The sequence below is a fragment of the Tasmannia lanceolata genome, unplaced genomic scaffold (genome assembly GCF_043159265.1).
Source record: "Tasmannia lanceolata isolate RefF3 unplaced genomic scaffold, GAP_Taslan_0.1 ptg000005l, whole genome shotgun sequence".
In the NCBI taxonomy this organism is placed as follows: Eukaryota; Viridiplantae; Streptophyta; class Magnoliopsida; order Canellales; family Winteraceae; genus Tasmannia; species Tasmannia lanceolata.
Genome location: NW_027518682.1, coordinates 14,719,201 through 14,736,042, shown reverse-complemented (window position 1 = coordinate 14,736,042; position 16,842 = coordinate 14,719,201). Strand labels below are relative to the sequence as shown.

At 40.3% G+C, this 16,842-nt stretch overlaps 2 protein-coding genes across 3 annotated transcripts in view; both read right to left on the bottom strand.

Annotated features, from left to right (window-relative positions):
* Positions 1 to 911: 911 nt before the first annotated feature.
* LOC143877626 (Leucine-rich repeat protein kinase family protein) lies at positions 912 to 4,968 on the bottom strand. The gene is made up of 3 exons (XM_077379777.1): positions 3,895 to 4,968; positions 2,684 to 3,031; positions 912 to 1,789 (listed from the first exon to the last, which is right to left on the bottom strand). Exons 1-3 carry the CDS (start codon positions 4,880 to 4,882, stop codon positions 1,125 to 1,127), a joined length of 2,001 nt encoding a protein of 666 aa, XP_077235892.1. The 5' UTR covers positions 4,883 to 4,968; the 3' UTR covers positions 912 to 1,124.
* Positions 4,969 to 9,119: 4,151 nt separating this feature from the next.
* LOC143877625 (phosphatidylinositol-3-phosphatase myotubularin-1-like) overlaps positions 9,120 to 16,842 on the bottom strand; it is a 42,447-nt gene continuing 34,724 nt past the window's right edge. For both annotated transcript variants that reach the window (XM_077379775.1, XM_077379776.1), the window contains exons 14-19: positions 15,357 to 15,441; positions 14,077 to 14,286; positions 13,842 to 13,901; positions 13,665 to 13,729; positions 11,445 to 11,724; positions 9,120 to 10,201 (exon numbers count right to left, since the gene is read on the bottom strand). In XM_077379775.1, coding sequence (XP_077235890.1) covers positions 9,683 to 10,201; positions 11,445 to 11,724; positions 13,665 to 13,729; positions 13,842 to 13,901; positions 14,077 to 14,286; positions 15,357 to 15,441 — 1,219 coding nt within the window. In that variant the 3' untranslated portion in view covers positions 9,120 to 9,682. The remainder of the gene's footprint in view (positions 10,202 to 11,444; positions 11,725 to 13,664; positions 13,730 to 13,841; positions 13,902 to 14,076; positions 14,287 to 15,356; positions 15,442 to 16,842) is intronic.

The following is a 16,842-nucleotide window of genomic DNA, read 5'->3' as shown; positions in this document are numbered from 1 at the left end:
TATGAGAAGCCTTATAATGAGAAAGTGCATCACAAAAAGCCACTCATATGTAAGTCTCGGCCATGATGCGGTGTATAAAGAAAGGGTCTCGACTTCTGTTGTTTTCACTTAGCCTTCCTGGTCTAGGACCTTTTTATTTGATTCTATGTAATGCAGGCTGAGACTCTTGGTCCCTAATGTAATTTTCATAGTATTAACGAAATGTCATCTTTCAAAAAAAAAAAAAGCCACCCATATGACATGAGTGTGATCGATAGCCACAAGAAATTGCACTTATAATCACAATTGCCTGATGAAAAGTGCTAAAACGAGTTGTTAATGGCCCTGGTTGTTAGGATTCTGAGAATAGATTCTTAGTCGAAAACTGATTAATAGACTCAGAATTGTGTTGAATCTTATCATTTTTTTGGACCCCTTATGTGCCACAAGCATGGTTTCAAATTTCGGCCAAAATCCGACGAAACAATAAAAACAATATTTTATCTCATATGAAATTTTGAAAAAATATTAAATAATGAAAAAAACGAGACTTTTTGTTGAATTTCCTTAAATTTCGGGCGAAATAATGTAACGTTCAGGTATTATGGATTTCGAATTCGATCTCCACCGTAATCCGAAATTTCAGATTTCGATCGAAATTTAAAACCATGGCCACTAGGACATGATCGGCTTCATTACTCGTATCAGCTAACACAAGTTCGGGCAATTTAATGTTAGTCCCCAAATTGTTTAGATGATCCTAGCCCCTTGATTTAGCAAACCTTAGGGATTCATTAGAATGGGATGTCTGTTCTGCAAGGTTTCAGGCCCATGTGGGTCACCTCATGATGGGTACCTCTTAAATTAACTCTCTAGCTATTTGAGATGGGTACCTCTTAAATTAAATTAAGTTGCATGGTTAATCCATGGTAGAAAGAGAATCCAAAACATCCAAACTCATCTAGAAAATAACAGCAACTAAACAACAATAAAAAAAAAAAAAACACAAATGGATGATATAGCAAATCATCCCATAAATAGCTTAACAACAATTCAAAATGAGGGAGGGAGGAAGGGAGGGAGAGAGATTCTTCTACTTTTGTCTCCATCTCATTGTAGACAAAGAGATGGGTGACCAATATATATTAGTAGCTAGGACGACCATCTTCAGTTGGGGCAAGAGAAGGAGAAAGAGAGGAACGAGACTCGTCCAAATCCTCAGCCAAAGGAGATTGTTCCACCCTAATCTCTTCAATCATCTTCACTACCTCCAACATAGTAGGCCTCTCCTCTGCCTCCTCTCCCACACATGCGAATCCCACGTGCAACATTGCCACCAACTCCTCCTCAATATTCTTATACCTCAGCAACTCCGCATCGAAAATCTCAGCCGTCCATTCCTCTTTCACAGTCGACCGGACCCACTTGGGCAGATCAATCCCATTCTCATTACAACGGGCCGGGTAATGTAGTGATGGAGCTTTACCAGTGAGGACTTCTAAGAGTAAGACGCCGAAGCCGTATACGTCGGCTTTCTGAGAGAGCCGCTTGGTTTCTAACTGTTCGGGCGCTCTGTAGCCACCGAGCCGAGCTGTGGCGTGAGCTGGATTGAGAAGCAAAGCCAAGCCGAAATCAGCAATGCAAGCCACTCCGTTCTTGTCGAGAAGGACATTGGACGATTTGATGTTGCCGTGTGGGATCTTGGTTGCGCTGTATTCGTCGTGGATCCAAGCTAGCCCTCGAGCTGCTCCCAATACTAAGCCGATCCTTGTCGTCCAATCCAAAGGGGTTCTTCCTGGTCCTCGATTCCCTGATCCATGGAACAGTGTTGAAGTATAAATGATTATATAACACCAATTTTGAGATTATGACAACCGGTTGCCACCCCCAATCCAATTATTGGACCTAAAATTAAATGTAATTTTGGTGAGTGACAGTCTCAGATGAACAGGGCCAAACTCTTTAGGCCCTATTCGTTTAAGATTATGCCAACCGATTATGAGTCCAAATCCAATTATGTTATGCCAATTGATTGTGAGTCCGTTTAAGATTATGCCAACCGATTATGAGTCCAAATCCAATTATGTTATGCCAATTGATTGTGAGTCCAAAACCAATTATTACACAAGTAACAATCTATCGGCATAATTTTTAAAGAACAGCGCCTTCCAACTTAACTTTTGGAATAACTGGTTGTTTCTCATGGCATCACCATATGATGATCTAAACCGTCCATTTCATATGCCATGAGGTAAATATAGATTGTGTCCCATAGGATGACCCAAAACCTCCTATCTGTAGAGGATTTCACTATAGATCGGAGGGCAAGGATCATCCTATGTAAGTGATTTTTTGGTCACAACCTACTTCCGTTGTTGCTCATCAAATGGACAGTCTGGGTCATCCTATGGTGCGAGCCGTAGGGTACTTTTTGAAAAATACCTGGACGATATCCACTTACACCAGATAAAATCTCTGTAGGTCAAAACAAAAAGGAGGCACTCATGTGCCAGGCCAACCCAAAAATAGAGGGGCCACACTTGAGGGGGAGTGTTGAAGTATAAATGATTAAATAACAACAACTCTAAAATTACGCTTTAGGAGTAATTGGTTGTTTCACAAGGATATTTACAAAAAAAAACCATTTCATAATTAAATAGCCGGATTACGAGGAATAGAAGGAGAGATCGATGGTTTAGAGTACCGTGTAGAAGAGAATACAAGCTTCCATTGGGGAGATAGTCATAGACAAGGAGCTTCTCTTCCTTGTTGTAGTAATACGCCCTCAATCGGACCATGTTAGGATGCCGGACCTTCCCAATAATGTCCATGTACCGTTCGAAATCCTTCCTTGAGCAGGGATTTGCATCTTTCAGCCTCTTCACAGCCACAGTAGACCCATCTTCCAAAATCGCTCTATAAACAGTCCCCAAACTCCCTTTCCCAAGCATCTCCGCCGAGGCCTTGAGCAAATCCTCCAGCTCAAAATGCTTCTTCCTATCAAAGAACACCAATTTGCTTCGTTGCTCCATCATCTCCTCGCTCTCTACTCCTGTGTTTATAAATGATTAAACAAAACCAACTCTTAACAACTAACTTAATTCATGAAAATATTCCAAAGGATTCATTCGCCGACCCCAACTAGTTTGGGACAAAGGCTTAGTTGAGTTGAGTAGAACTCTTAACAACTTTAGTGTTACAACCTGCTGTGGCTTTTGGAGTAATCAGTTGTTTCAGTGTTAACCACGTGCAGTGGCTTTGGGAGTAATTAGTTCTTTCATATGGGATCAGACCGCACTTTAAACGCTCGAGTGTTGCAACCTGTGGTGGCTTTTGGAGTAATTAGTTGTTTCTAATACCATAGCTCTGGGAGTAATTAGTTCTTTCACATGGGATCAGAGCGCACTTTTAACAGCTCAAGTGTTGCAAACTATGGTGGCTTTTGGAGTAATTAGTTGTTACAGATGGTATCAGAGAGCACTTTTAACAGATCAAGTGCTGCAGCATGCTGTGGCTTTAGGAGTAATTGGAAGTTTCATATGGCATAAAGAGTATGGAAAAAAGTGTTGAAATATGGAGACCGAGTGTGAATCACGGAACCTAACAAATCCTCACATGCCAGACTGAAAAAGCCAAAAATCAAAGGAAATATTGCTAATGTGTTAACAAGCTATCTGTTCGGTTCCACCTTTACCATGTAATTTCTCTCATTATTAACCTATCTAGCCTTTCTGTGTTTAATGGGCTGTCAAAAGGTTATTACATTTCCATACTTATCATCTCCCTAGGGTCCCTGTAGGATAATCCGCACCCCTGTAAGTTGCCTTTTCACATCAAAGGGATGCGAATTATCCTACAGGTGTGCGGATGTATCATCTCCCTTCCATAATTAAAGAGCAATTAGTTGTTACACACCTCCATTAATTGCCGACTTCTTTTCATTAGAAGAAACACTACTTCCACCCCTTTTCTTCCCGTCGGCATCTTCTTCTTCTCCGGCATACCGGCCACAATAATAAGCTACGAGGAACGAAGTGATGACCAATAAAACAACGGCATCCGCAACCACGATCCCAACAATGGCACCGGTGCTCAGTCCCTTTCCCTTCCCACCCTCAATTTTTCGGTCGACCGAAATCGCCGAACCTCCAGGAATTGAGCTAGGGTTAGACGGAACCACGGTCTGACCTAACGGTGGTATCGGAAGTGAAGAAGAATCTGTAAACGAACATTCCGGCAATGGACCGGACCCACACAACCCCGCATTCCCAACAAAACTCCATTGCCCGAATTTCCGCCATAGACCGTCCGGAACCTTCCCATAAAGCTCATTATTAGACACATTCAGTTCCCGGACTCCAATCAAATCCGGTAAATTACCCGATAAGGCATTGTTTTGGACTCTAAGAGTGACTAAACGGGTTAGTCTGGAGAGTCCAGAGGGAATAGGGCCAGAAAGATTGTTATCTGAAAGATCCAGACGAATGAGGCGTTTCATGAGGGAGAATTCGTCGGGGATTTGGCCGGAGAAATCGTTACCGGAGAGGTAAAGGAGTTTGAGATTGAAGCATCGGGAGAGGGGGAGGAGGGAGCCATTGAGTCTTCGGTTTCCATGGAGGTCTAAAAAGCGGAGCTGGTCGAGGGAAGAGAGAGAGTCGATGGGGCCTCGGAGAGAAAAGGAGGGGAGAGAGAGGGATGTGACTCTGCCGGAGGTACACCGGACGCCGAGCCAGGCGCCGGAGCATGCATCGCTTGAGGTCCAGTTTCCGGCGAGAGTTGAATGGGTGTCGGTTTGAGAGCGAAATATAGAGAGGGTTTGTGTGTCGTTTTGGAGAGAGGAGATTGTGGGAGAAGAGAGTGAGAGGAGGAGGATGATAGTGGTGAGAAGGAAGAAGAAGGGCATTGTGGTTTTTTGGTTGAGAGGGAAAAAGGTTTCAAAATGAGAGAGAGGAGAGTGTGTTTGGGTTCTATATAAGTGGAGATATGTGAATGTTTCTCTTCTCTTTATCTGCTAACTTATGTTATGATAATGTTTCTGATTTCTTTTTCCTTTTCTACTTTCTTACCTACTGACTTATGATTTGTATAAGGCTACTGATATTGGCACTGCCATATTTTGATAATTGCATTAAATCACCTTGTCAATTGCTTCTTAGTTGGCTTAATCTTGAGAGCTTTTGGGGAACTGTAGTAACATTTCACATCTGGTTAAATAATAAAAGACAAGGAAAGGTAAGGAGAAAGAGAAAGAGGACGAGTGTCTTTTAGGAAGGAACGTAACAGTACCTTTGGTTTTACCGTATTGTTATCTGCCAAAGTATGATTAGTATGATTAAAGTGAAGAGTGTTTATGTAAAGGCAAAGGCAAAAGGGAGGGTGCATTTTTGCATTTGCATGTTCTGTAAAATGCGTTGAATGATTGCTGCTCTCCACTGAGTAGAGTGAAATGAGTGAAAAAGGGGTTTCGAAATCAAATCCGCCCCCCCCCCCCTCTTACTTTTTCACCTTTTTTTTTCTACTTTTAATGCAGCGTGATCAAACGCCATTGAGGACCTCTTCCTTCGGTGGGGACCACAACTACCCTCCCCTAATTGTTTCTACAAAGATTCCTCAAATTTATAATGGGAAATGTTAAGGTGACAAGTTCTTCACATGAGTTATAGTTAGAATCTTTGTGATTGGCTCATCACAGGGCATCAAAATGATCTGAACCATTCATTTATCCGGTAGCATCCTGATGGGTCCGAACTCAGCACTGATGGGTCCGAACTCAGCAACCAATTGGCTGTTGACACGTGGCTCTCACAGGGACCGCTGCAAAGCCAACACCTGTCCCTGCTAAGTGTGACATCTGGACCAATCAGGGGCTTCCACCTACCCTTCCTAGGTATGAGACCTGGTCCATACAGAGGCCACCACCTGTCCTGGACAGGTGGCTCAGAACTACCATCTGTCCTGGACAGGTGGCTCAGAACTACCACCTGTCCTCGACAGGTGGCTCAGAATCACTATAAATAGCCTTCACTTGTGCTAAGGTGAGGGATCTGAAAATCAAAACCCTAAGCTTTTGCTTTGACATTGCTCTGCACTCCTGCTCATACTGACTTGAGTGTTGAAAAGCGCCCGTCCGGAGCACCACTCCGGATTGGTCCTTTGACCCTTTATCTTCTTGTCTGTGCCCTTGTGCAGCGCAGGACTCCACCAGCCCTTCAACCGTGGTGTGTCAGATCAGCCTTTCCGGCCCTACCATAACCTGTTACCAATTTTAGACCTAACACATCCCTCTATACTAACCTTCAATGGTGTTAAGAGTCAGCTTATTAATTAAGCCAAGAGAGTCAACCAAGAGATTAATTAAGCCACTAATGTGAGTCTAAAACTTATTTAAACGCAATTTTGAGTCCAATAATCAGTTTTAGACCGACAATCGGTTCTCAAATTCTAAATTTTGTTCTTAGAGTATGACAACTGATTGTGGAGTTCTCAACCTTGGGTGTGATGTTTCTCTGCAGTGGCAAGCCAAAGGCCTGCAAACCTACTACGAAGACTTTTCCTTAGTAGCAAAAAGATGTAACTTTTTTCTGGGTGTACTGCCTTAGACAATTTAGACAGAGAGATTTATTTTGCCTGTCGCGGTTCCCGGAGGGGGAGACTAGGAAAAGAGAGGACATGGGCATATTAGTTATTTACTTCCACTCCAAACCCCTTTCTTTTGGATATATTCACCCCATCACTAGTCATAATCAGTGACCCAGTTGGAATTTGGAAACTGCAGTAGAAAATATGTTTGAGAAAACATCTATCTACAGTCTCTGACACACATCTAAAATACTAGAAAACACCTACTTTATAGGAGTTCTTATAAGATTTTCCCACTTATATGCAGAAATTTTTTTTAAAAAAATAGTGGAGCCCACATTATCTGATGATCCAAACCATTCATTTGTTGGCCCCGACACGAAATGGTCATTCCCTGAAAATAATCTCTATAAGACAGATCCTAACCCTAGGATCTGCAGAGGGTGCTGATCCGAGGATTAAGATCATCCTATGGAGATGATTTTAGGGTGCCCAACAAATGAATGATCAAAAAACCTGTCGAGAACAATTTGGCCTATAGCTAAGAACAACTATTAAACCAAATCAGACCGTTGATTTTGGCTTATATTTTTAAATAATAAAGGATAAAAATAGGGTCTTACGGAAATTATTTAAATGTATAAAGATTTGAATTATCGAGTACCGATTGCAACATAAAACCTATTGGCTCTCAATTACTCGATTATTTGTTTTTTTGTGTAAGAAATAATAGATTTTTTAAGTGTAATTAGAAAGCAAAGCATTTCCCACAAATGATGAGCAATGATAATTCCTTGTCTTAACAGTAAACTAATCATCATTTCTTTGAGATAAGAAAGCAGATAGGCCCACTTTTCTATCAAGCATTAGGTAGGAGTACCAAGGTTAGAAAAGAGGCCCAATAACTGAGTCGACTCGGACTCACAGGCAAAAATTAAGATCATGATCTGAAAGTTGGAAGTTTAAGAAATATTTTCCCTTTTCAAACTTTTCCACAAAATTCCTACAATATAAAGAAAAAGAAGTAGAAACAAGAAACTAAGGAAACACTGGTGTTAAAATCTGCCTTCATGGTGGGCCCATCGTACACCATAATTTCAACACTCTAGAGCTCGGCCTTCACGAGTCACGAGCCATGTCGGAGAGAAAAGAGAAAAGTGGTTTCTTCTTTTCACGCTTTGCTTTGACAAAAGAAAGAGGACAGAGGCAGAAGGAATTGAAGGCGGGATTGACGTTCCAAAATTCTCCAACTTGCTTTCCCAATCGAAGCATTCTGACCATACACTAGAAGTGTTTCACCAGATAAATGGTATCACCACTCCTATGTTTTGCTAATTGGACTCTCGTCTGCATTTTACACTTTTTTTCTAATTGGGTGCTTACACATAGTTATTAAGGTTGGGAAGTCGATGTCTATCTATTCTACAAGAATTCCTGGCCCATGCTATGCATTTCTGCATGGGTGTAAGATGGTGGGCCCCACCCCCATCAAAGCATGAGATGTAAAATGGTGGCCCCATCCTCCTGAAAACATAAGGTGAAAATGGGGGGCCACTCCCCATCAAAACATGAGGTGCAAAATGGAGGTCCCACATATGCTATGTATGATGCGTAAAAACATTTCATTGACAATAGTACATGCATGATGTGTTGCCATTCTTCATATTTTAGATAGATAAGTAGAAAACTGCAATACTTAATACTTATGGAAATCTATCCATCCATGCTATATACAATTGGAAAACTAGGTGCATCATGAGCGATGCCCTCATGTCATTTAGAGCATTACACAAAATCTGACCAAGCTATGGTTAACTATATATACATGGAAAAACTTGGGCAGTTGTGCCCTCCCGTCAAGGTTTTTTTTTTTTTTTTTTGAAAGTTGACATTAATATTCATAAAACATACTTATAGGTAGTACATGAGAAAGGGACCAGGAGTCCCCCATCATGAGGACATCAGAGCAAGCTCTATTGTCAATAAAAAGAAACCTTAACCAGGTCAGGTCAGGAAAGTACTGTATTTCTTATCTCTTGAGCATTCATTAACAAAAGATTCACACAACTCCATTGCAACTCCCCTCAAGTTATTTAAAACCTTATAAATGTAAATATCAATGTAACTATTTAATAAATTATAAGGAATTTGACAGGCAATTTTGCGGAGAGACATTTATAGGCTAACTTTTGCATGAGTGGACAGCCACAGGCTCACTTTTCAGATATGTATTGTGTAAGGGAATTGCTAGCGTCCATCGCAAAAGGCATTTCGCGGCTGGTCTGTCGCATGTGAGACCAGCCACCTCGTGATTTGTCTCCATTCACGAGGTGGCTGGTCTCACGTGCGACAGACAAGCCGTTAAATGCCTTTTGCGACAGACCCTAGCAAACCCCATTGTGTAAATAGGAGGGCCCCAGCCAGCTCAATGGTAGCTAGGAATGTCAGAAGTGGACCAGACCACGTGAGGCCACAATAGAGAAGGCCATATGATCCAAACACATGCATTTGACTCACACAGGAAGCCTAAGCTGCACCCTCTACATTGTCATAAGAGCATCTTTACTTGAACCACTGCCACCAATTTACCACTAATTCATTCATTTTTAAGTTGCCTCTACAAAAAATTAATCATTATTGAGAGGGAAAAAACTTACAATCACAAGCTTCATCACAGTCTCCCGCGTTCAGGCATAAAAGTGGCACTACCTGGGGTAGATTATGTACAGAATATCCCATATCGGGGCTCCAAATCAAAAGCACAAATACCACTGAAAGGACCACCAATGGCAAGTGGCTTTGCCAAAGCCATAAATTTTTATCTCCTTGCTAAGGCTTTTACCATCTGTGCAAGTTTCTCGTCCTTTGAATCATGTATGACAACAATAATTGAATACATTTCTGTGAATCATGGACACTTTCGAGTTCTACCATACTTTGTTTTCCACCCAATTGTAGGGGCACCCACTCCCTGTTGGCTCTGGTAACTGTTAGCCCAAAACTTTTGAGATTCCCATGATGCTCGGATTGATATAACTGATTGGTAAGAGAGTGGTCACCTTAGAATCGAAGGTTTGATCTTGTCTAAGGACCTCTTGATGGTGAATGATAAATCCCAAGATTTCTACTCAGACCCAAAATAACCATCGTAAATTGAAAGCCGATCAAATGCATCAAAGTTTGCCTTCAATCCAACAAATTGGCTTCCAAGCTGTGCACATCCAGCATCTGGCCATTTGCAACCCTCCCTGGTGCGAAATGGGCATAGAGTTTCACACATCTGGTTGTCCGGACTGTAAGATGCAACATTGTCTGCCACAACCGAAATAGACACGGAAAGGTCTGATTTTTCTTCACTCTGCACATCATCATCTGGGTCTTTTCTGGGAGTTTCATATATGAGCTTTTGTTTTATTTCCAACGGTGAGCTTCCCATGTCCAAGGCACAGTCACCACTGCCTGAGAAATGCACCTTGCATCCAAGAGACTGTATCGCCCTCTTTATGGCTAGACTCTCCCTACACGCCCTCTTTGCCAAGTCCATAGCTGAGCTGCTGAGCTTCTTCTCTTTTAATAACTCTACGGTTAGAGACTCCATGCTGGTTATTACATCTCTAGCCTTCACTTCTGCCATGTCTTTTGCCTGCAATTCATCAACCAAAAAAAAAAAGCACGCATATCATGGGCTGTGCAACAAGCACACTCATTTTAAAGAAAAAAAAAAAAAACTTGCAACAAACAAACAAGTGTATCTTTTGGTCTCATAGAGAGAGAGAGAGAGAGAGAGAGAGAGAGAGGAGTTCCTACTCCCTAGAGTAGATAACTTATCTACTCCGTAGCTTAAAATACAGTGGGGGGCACATTGTTTAGGTGATCCAAACCATTCATTTGATGGGCCCCCACATAGATAGGGTGTGCCCAAAAAATCAGCTCCATAGGATCATCCCAACCCTACAATCTGTGGAGGCAAAAAAAATGGGCAGATTTGTAAAGGTTTATAAATGTCAATTTTTACCTCCACAAATCATATGGTTAGGATGATCCTATGGAGCTGAATTTTTGGGCACACCCTATCTATGTGAGGGCCCATCAAATGAATGGTTTGGATCACCCAGACAATGTGGCCCCCACTGTATTTTAAGCTAGAGAGTAGATAAGTTATCTACTCTAGGGAGTAGGAACTCTTTTCTCGAGCTCAGAAACCATTTCCTATATAAAAATGGGCAGATTTGTGGACAAACAGCGTGAGTCCATTTTTCCCTCCACTTTTGGATGGGGGTTAGGTTAGGATGATCCTATGGATCTGATTTTTGGTACACACCCTATCTATGGAAGGGCCTTCCAAATGAATGCTTTGGACCACCCCAAAAATGTGGGACTGTGAGTGTGTGTTTGTATTGTTCTTTACACTTTATTTATCTACGTAGATACAATTGGATTTATCTAATTCATTTATAAACCCATACAATAATCTAAGTTCTGACACTATCCAATAACTTCACACACGTCAACTCCTCAGGTTATGGACAGGTCTTCATGTCTGACACCCAAATATGTTATAATGTATTTAAAGGGAAATGATATCAGCACAATCATGTTTTAATAATTGCACAAACTCAGTTTGTCTTTTCACTTTTAATTGGCTTGTGAGAGCTTTTCAAGAACTGTAATAACCTTTTGGCATCTCTTTAAATAATAAAAAACAAGATGAGTAGTGCCAATATCAAAACAGGGCTGTGGTGCTATAATTTCCCTATTTAAATTATCCAGTGTTTTAAATTAAATGGGACGTGCAAACCAGATAAGAAAGTTTCAAGGTACCCTTCAAAAAAAAACTTTCAAGGTAATTTTAATGCCAAATTTTGAATAGAAAATGAAGATAATACCTTCTGGATTTCAGAAAATCTTCTAGCCATGATGCGACATTGAGCTTCAAGTTCTCCAGCTTGTGCTTCTGAAGGACACGCCCACCGCAGATGAAATTGGGGCCAGAGGGTTGGAGCTAATGCTGCCGCAGGAGGTAATAGTGGACCATCATGTTTTGCAGGGTCATAGAAGAGGTTATAGTGCACATGAGAGCATCCCTCAGAAGTACGTGAATTGGCTAAGTACATCCACATGCACCCACAAGCATCGGAAACACCAGACTGCTGCCTTTCCTTTTCGCTGAGATTCAACATAAACCATCAAAGAAAGTATTGACATGTAATTTCGAAATCTCAACCAGCATAGAAAAATAGGCGGCGACGTAAAAATTTCAAACATCAGCAAAATATCGATCCTCGGATGCAGGGGAGAAAAGTCATGTAAACCATGCACTGATAGGGTGCTCTACCAAAAATGGTATGATAATTTGCTAAGGACTTTTGTAGAAAGGCATTTCGCGGCTGGCTGTTGCATGAGAGAGCGGCCACCTCAGATGAATTACATGAATAAGACAAAAATCTGCTGAAAAGTGTGCCAAGGTGGCTGCTCTCTCATGCAACAGCCAGCAGCGAAACGTCTTTCTGCGAAAGTCCCTACCAAATCCCCTACATTTTAACATCACTATTTTAAGATTATGAAGGCCATCTCAAGCAATTGGACCATAATCCTGTTAACTTCATGCAGCAAGGTGGTCGAGGCATAAATAAAATCGCAGAGACAACCAATGTAGCAGGAGTTTATGTGGATGTAGCAGCTATTTTGATAGATAGTGCAGGTAATTAATTACTCAGTTGACTTGTGCCATGATTGAATGAAAAATGCCATTTACTCAGCAAAAAACTAGTACATGGAAGGTGCAATGGTCACACTGCAAAAGATTCTTTTTTTTCGAGTGAAAATGAGAGAAAAATAAAAAGAAACTAGAAAGTAGAAACCAGTACAGCATAGATATGGTACAAAATGGTGGTCAACATATGTTGGTTTCAACCGGCATATGTCAACATCGGTTTTACTTTACATGAAATCCACAAGTGCATTCGCTACACACTGTCACCTACACAGGGAATCTTCGTTTTAGTGGATAAATTAGTATCCTTGATCAGCTTTCTCATCTTTGCTCTTTTATCCTCTAGTATTGGAGAGGGATTAGTTTTTTTTCCCCATTATTATTAATAAGTGAATCCTGAAGGGGACAACTAATTTTAATAACCCAGAAATCTTCTTCTGTTGCTTGTCTGAAACCACAACTATCATGCACATGGAGCCTTTTATCAGGTGTTAATGAGATCATAAACTTGCCGACATATTAGGCTGTTTTGATCTCTCACAATAACATCCACAATGACAACCGAGTTGGACTCAGGTATCTAATGGAATCGGGGAGGTGAATCAACAATTTAGTACAACTACCTTGATTTGGGCACCTCGGCACAGTCTTGATATCTCTAGATTGTTTTTTCTGCTTATAATCTTTTTTTCGTAGGAAGAAAGGAAACTACAAAAAAGACAGAGATTGCCCGATACATAAAACTGAACAACACCTTGACTACCTAAGAAATCTGCTAATTCATTTGCCTCACATGAAACACAAACAAAGAACACTCTCAACCTTGCATAACTAGCTTCAAGCCTCCAATAACCTTAACTCTTTTAAGAGTCCAAATGTTAGCATTGCTAGAATCCCCCTCAACTACTAAACTTCCTCCAAGATTCTTACTAAAGAACTCACAACCCTTGTAAGAGATCTCATTCAGCTGAACAGTATCCTGAATGGGTTTAATCCCACAGATGAACTGTAACTGTAAGGTCATTTTTGTAGCAACCATGAGGCTGCAGGTTCATTCCAGCTTATCTATGGGAAAGAAGGAAATAAAAAGAAAAGTAATCCACAAACAAGGATGAAATATATTAGCAATGCCATAATGCATTTTAGATAGAAAATAGGCAATCTATCACTGACCACCTCACTTGTCAGTTAGATCTGCATTCATATCAATTGGAAAAGTTTGAAGGGGATAAAAATATGCAACATTTTGCTATTCTCCACAAGGGTAATGACTCAAAATAGCCTGTACAATGGAACTTCTTACATAATGAGAGAATCCAGAGAGACCATGGGCTGTTAGATATGATATATATCATATGATGTATGTCAGGAAAAAGTTGAATGAAGCAAGTACCTGTTGCATAAAAAGTTCCCAAATCGGCAAGACAACATGCAGTCCAAGAACTCAACCAAGAAGGCCTGAACAACCAAATTAAATATAAATTAGCAAAGGGTTTTCCATTGGACAATGAAATAATGAGCAAACTTGCCATCAAAATGAGCAGAAATCTCATGGATTAAGTATACTTACCGAGGAGAACTCAAAAGCACATGGATACATCCGTTGTAACTGTGAAACACAATCAACCCACTGCATACCAACCCATATAAATACAATATCAAATTCTAGATGTGAAGAATGAAATGCAAAAAAATACAAATATAGTACCGTAAATAAAAACGCAATATTAGTTGTGCCTTCAGTGTCACATTCCCTACATGTACTCTAATATAGTCATCTAGCCATGGACTTCTAGCAAACGAACCTGCAAAAATATGGGAGAATAGTTGCCAGATGTCTGTCCATGTGATGAAGCACCAATTGAAGATGTGCGCATGGGTGACGCTGGAATACTCCCTCCGGAAGATTGACGAGATAATTCTGAAGACAAGTTACTAATTCCAGATATTGTTGGAATTCCCATGCGATCTGCAAATGGATGACCAAATGCAAGCCAATCTTTTTCCACCAGTGCCTGTAAGGTGATATAAAGAAACTTTTATGTTCCATGATTTCCATTTATTTTCAGTCAAGATCACTAGTCATATCTTTATTTGATTAAAGTGCAAGCAAATAAGGACATTATCTTTTGGTAATGGAGTTGCCACCCATAAATGTAGGCTTTTCCAATGATGTGGCATTCATGACATTAACCAGCCCCTTTGCTAATTTGTAAAGGGGAATGATATAAGGAGACGTGCTGGAGTGAAAATCCTACACCAGCCCACCCTGATTGGAACAGTTGTCTTGTCCCAGTTTATTTGACACATGCACGCACATACTTGAGAGATAATAATCATGCTCCCCAGTCAAGAAAATTCTAACATTCGCAAGTAAATGTATATTTGTTTGAGAACAAATTTATGAGGTGCTGCCTTTGGCACATTTCAAGTTTCCCAACTCCATTTAATAAAATTCACAAAAGGAAAGATATCTTTCACAGTAACCTATGATTCAGATCATTTGTTGAACGCACAAATAAGCATAAGAATCTAATTATGAATTGTATCAATAACCTAAGCTAAGAGCATCAGAATCAGAATATCATAACTAAAGATCTACAAAAGAATATAATGGCACAAATAAGCAGGGGTTTGTGATGCCAATAAAGCTGAAGCTAGAGCGCTTCTAATCGGACTGAAATGGTATGTGGATCATAATATCGGTCCCTTGATTGTAGAAGGAGATTCTTCGAACTTAATCACTTGGGCCTCTAATTTGTCGGGTGGATTGTGGCATCTCTCCTTTATTCTGTCAGAAATCCGGGACTTGGTATACACTTTACATCCCCAACTAGTTCATTGGAGAAGATCTGCGAACTGTGCGGCAGATATTTTAGCAAAAGAGGGTGTATTATTATCTTCCATGGTTGTGTCCTGTTCGGATTTATTGGATACTTTATTGTAAATTGTAAGCTGGGGTGGGCTACCGTAGCTTCTATTAGTTGGGACCTCTCGTCCCTCTTGTAAGTCTCTCTTTTGGAATAAAAGTTGTTATCTTTCAAAAAAAAAAGAGAATATAATGGCAGTGATTCAAAGTCAATACCTGAAATCCCTTAAACGTCCGATAGTATGGATCAAGCAGCAAACTAGCAAGTGAGACCAACTGAGTTGTTCTATCCCATCCATCACTGCATTAAACAATAAGCTCATAAGAACCTCATACAATATATGACCAAGAAAGTCAACTTGGTCGGGCTCAATGCTGGACAAAACACGCAAAGATCTTTAAATTTGCAACCACCAAGTAAGAATAAGATAGCAATGCTTCACAAAAGGGTAACTCATGGGCTCCAAAAATAAGAAATAAGCATATAGCGAGTGAAAGTGTAGTCCTGTACAGAACTCATCATTTACATAAATAGAAATATGGATAAATGTATCATATGTGGTGTGGTGTTTTCTACAAAAACAATAGACAATTCACTCTCACAACTAATCTGCCCCAACATCACCATGTTAGAAAAGGCTGCATAACCCTCATTGAAGGTGTTAAAGTATAAAAGATTAAATAACACCACATCAAACGGCTTAAGCTTTTGGAGTAATTGGTAGTTTCACATGGTATTAGAGCAAAGGTCAGAGTTCAAACCTCCTTGATGTTAAAAATCCACATGCAATGGCCAACCCAAAAGAGAGGCCACACGTGCCACGTGTAGGCCAACTTTAAAAAAGGGGCCACACCGTGAGGGGGTGTTAAATTATAAAAGATTAAATAACACCATCTCCAACGGCTCAAGCTTTTGGAGTAATTGGTAGTTTCACAGAAGGTATCTTAGTCCATAATCTATTCTAGCTTCCTATCGGATCCCAATTGGTCTGATATGTCAATCGATTTTAACCATAACATTCTTCAGATGGGCCGTCTTCATCGCCAAGGCGGCTCAAGTTACGCATGCAGGGCACGTCCAGAACAAGCTGAAATTCAATTCAGATTGCTTCGCAGCCTAGTGGTAGGCTCACATGATTTATTGTAGATGACCTTCTATTCAAAAGGAGGAACTTCATAGCTATGCATGCCCATCCTCAGCCAGTAAATAATTTGTGGTGAGCCTATATATTTTTCCATTTGGTTTTGCCAGAAACTTTCTTTCTCTACTTGTGCTTGTTCCTTGGATATTGCTAGGCCCTGGAGCAGGGTTCTAGTAATATTTACTCATCAAATCCCCTGATTTTTTTTATGCTGAATCCAATGCTCTTCTAGAAGACCTTGAGAATCAAGTTTACTCATTTTGAAGTTGTTAAAAAAAATTGGAAGTAAATTAGAAAGAGCTTTATTATATGCTCATTTGGAGGTTTGGAGCTATATGATTCCTGAGCTAATAAGCTTCAGGTAGGGATTAGATGCTACTCTGGATCCAATTGAAAGTGAGGCTACATAGCTAATCAAGGCTATGGATATCCAAAAGTTGTATCTTCTGGTCACCTTAAAAAAAATCTCTGTTTAATTTCAAGTAAAAATAAAATGAAATATAATTTCAGTTGATAAGACTAAAAGACCAATAGATAAAATGACTACCATCTAGACATTT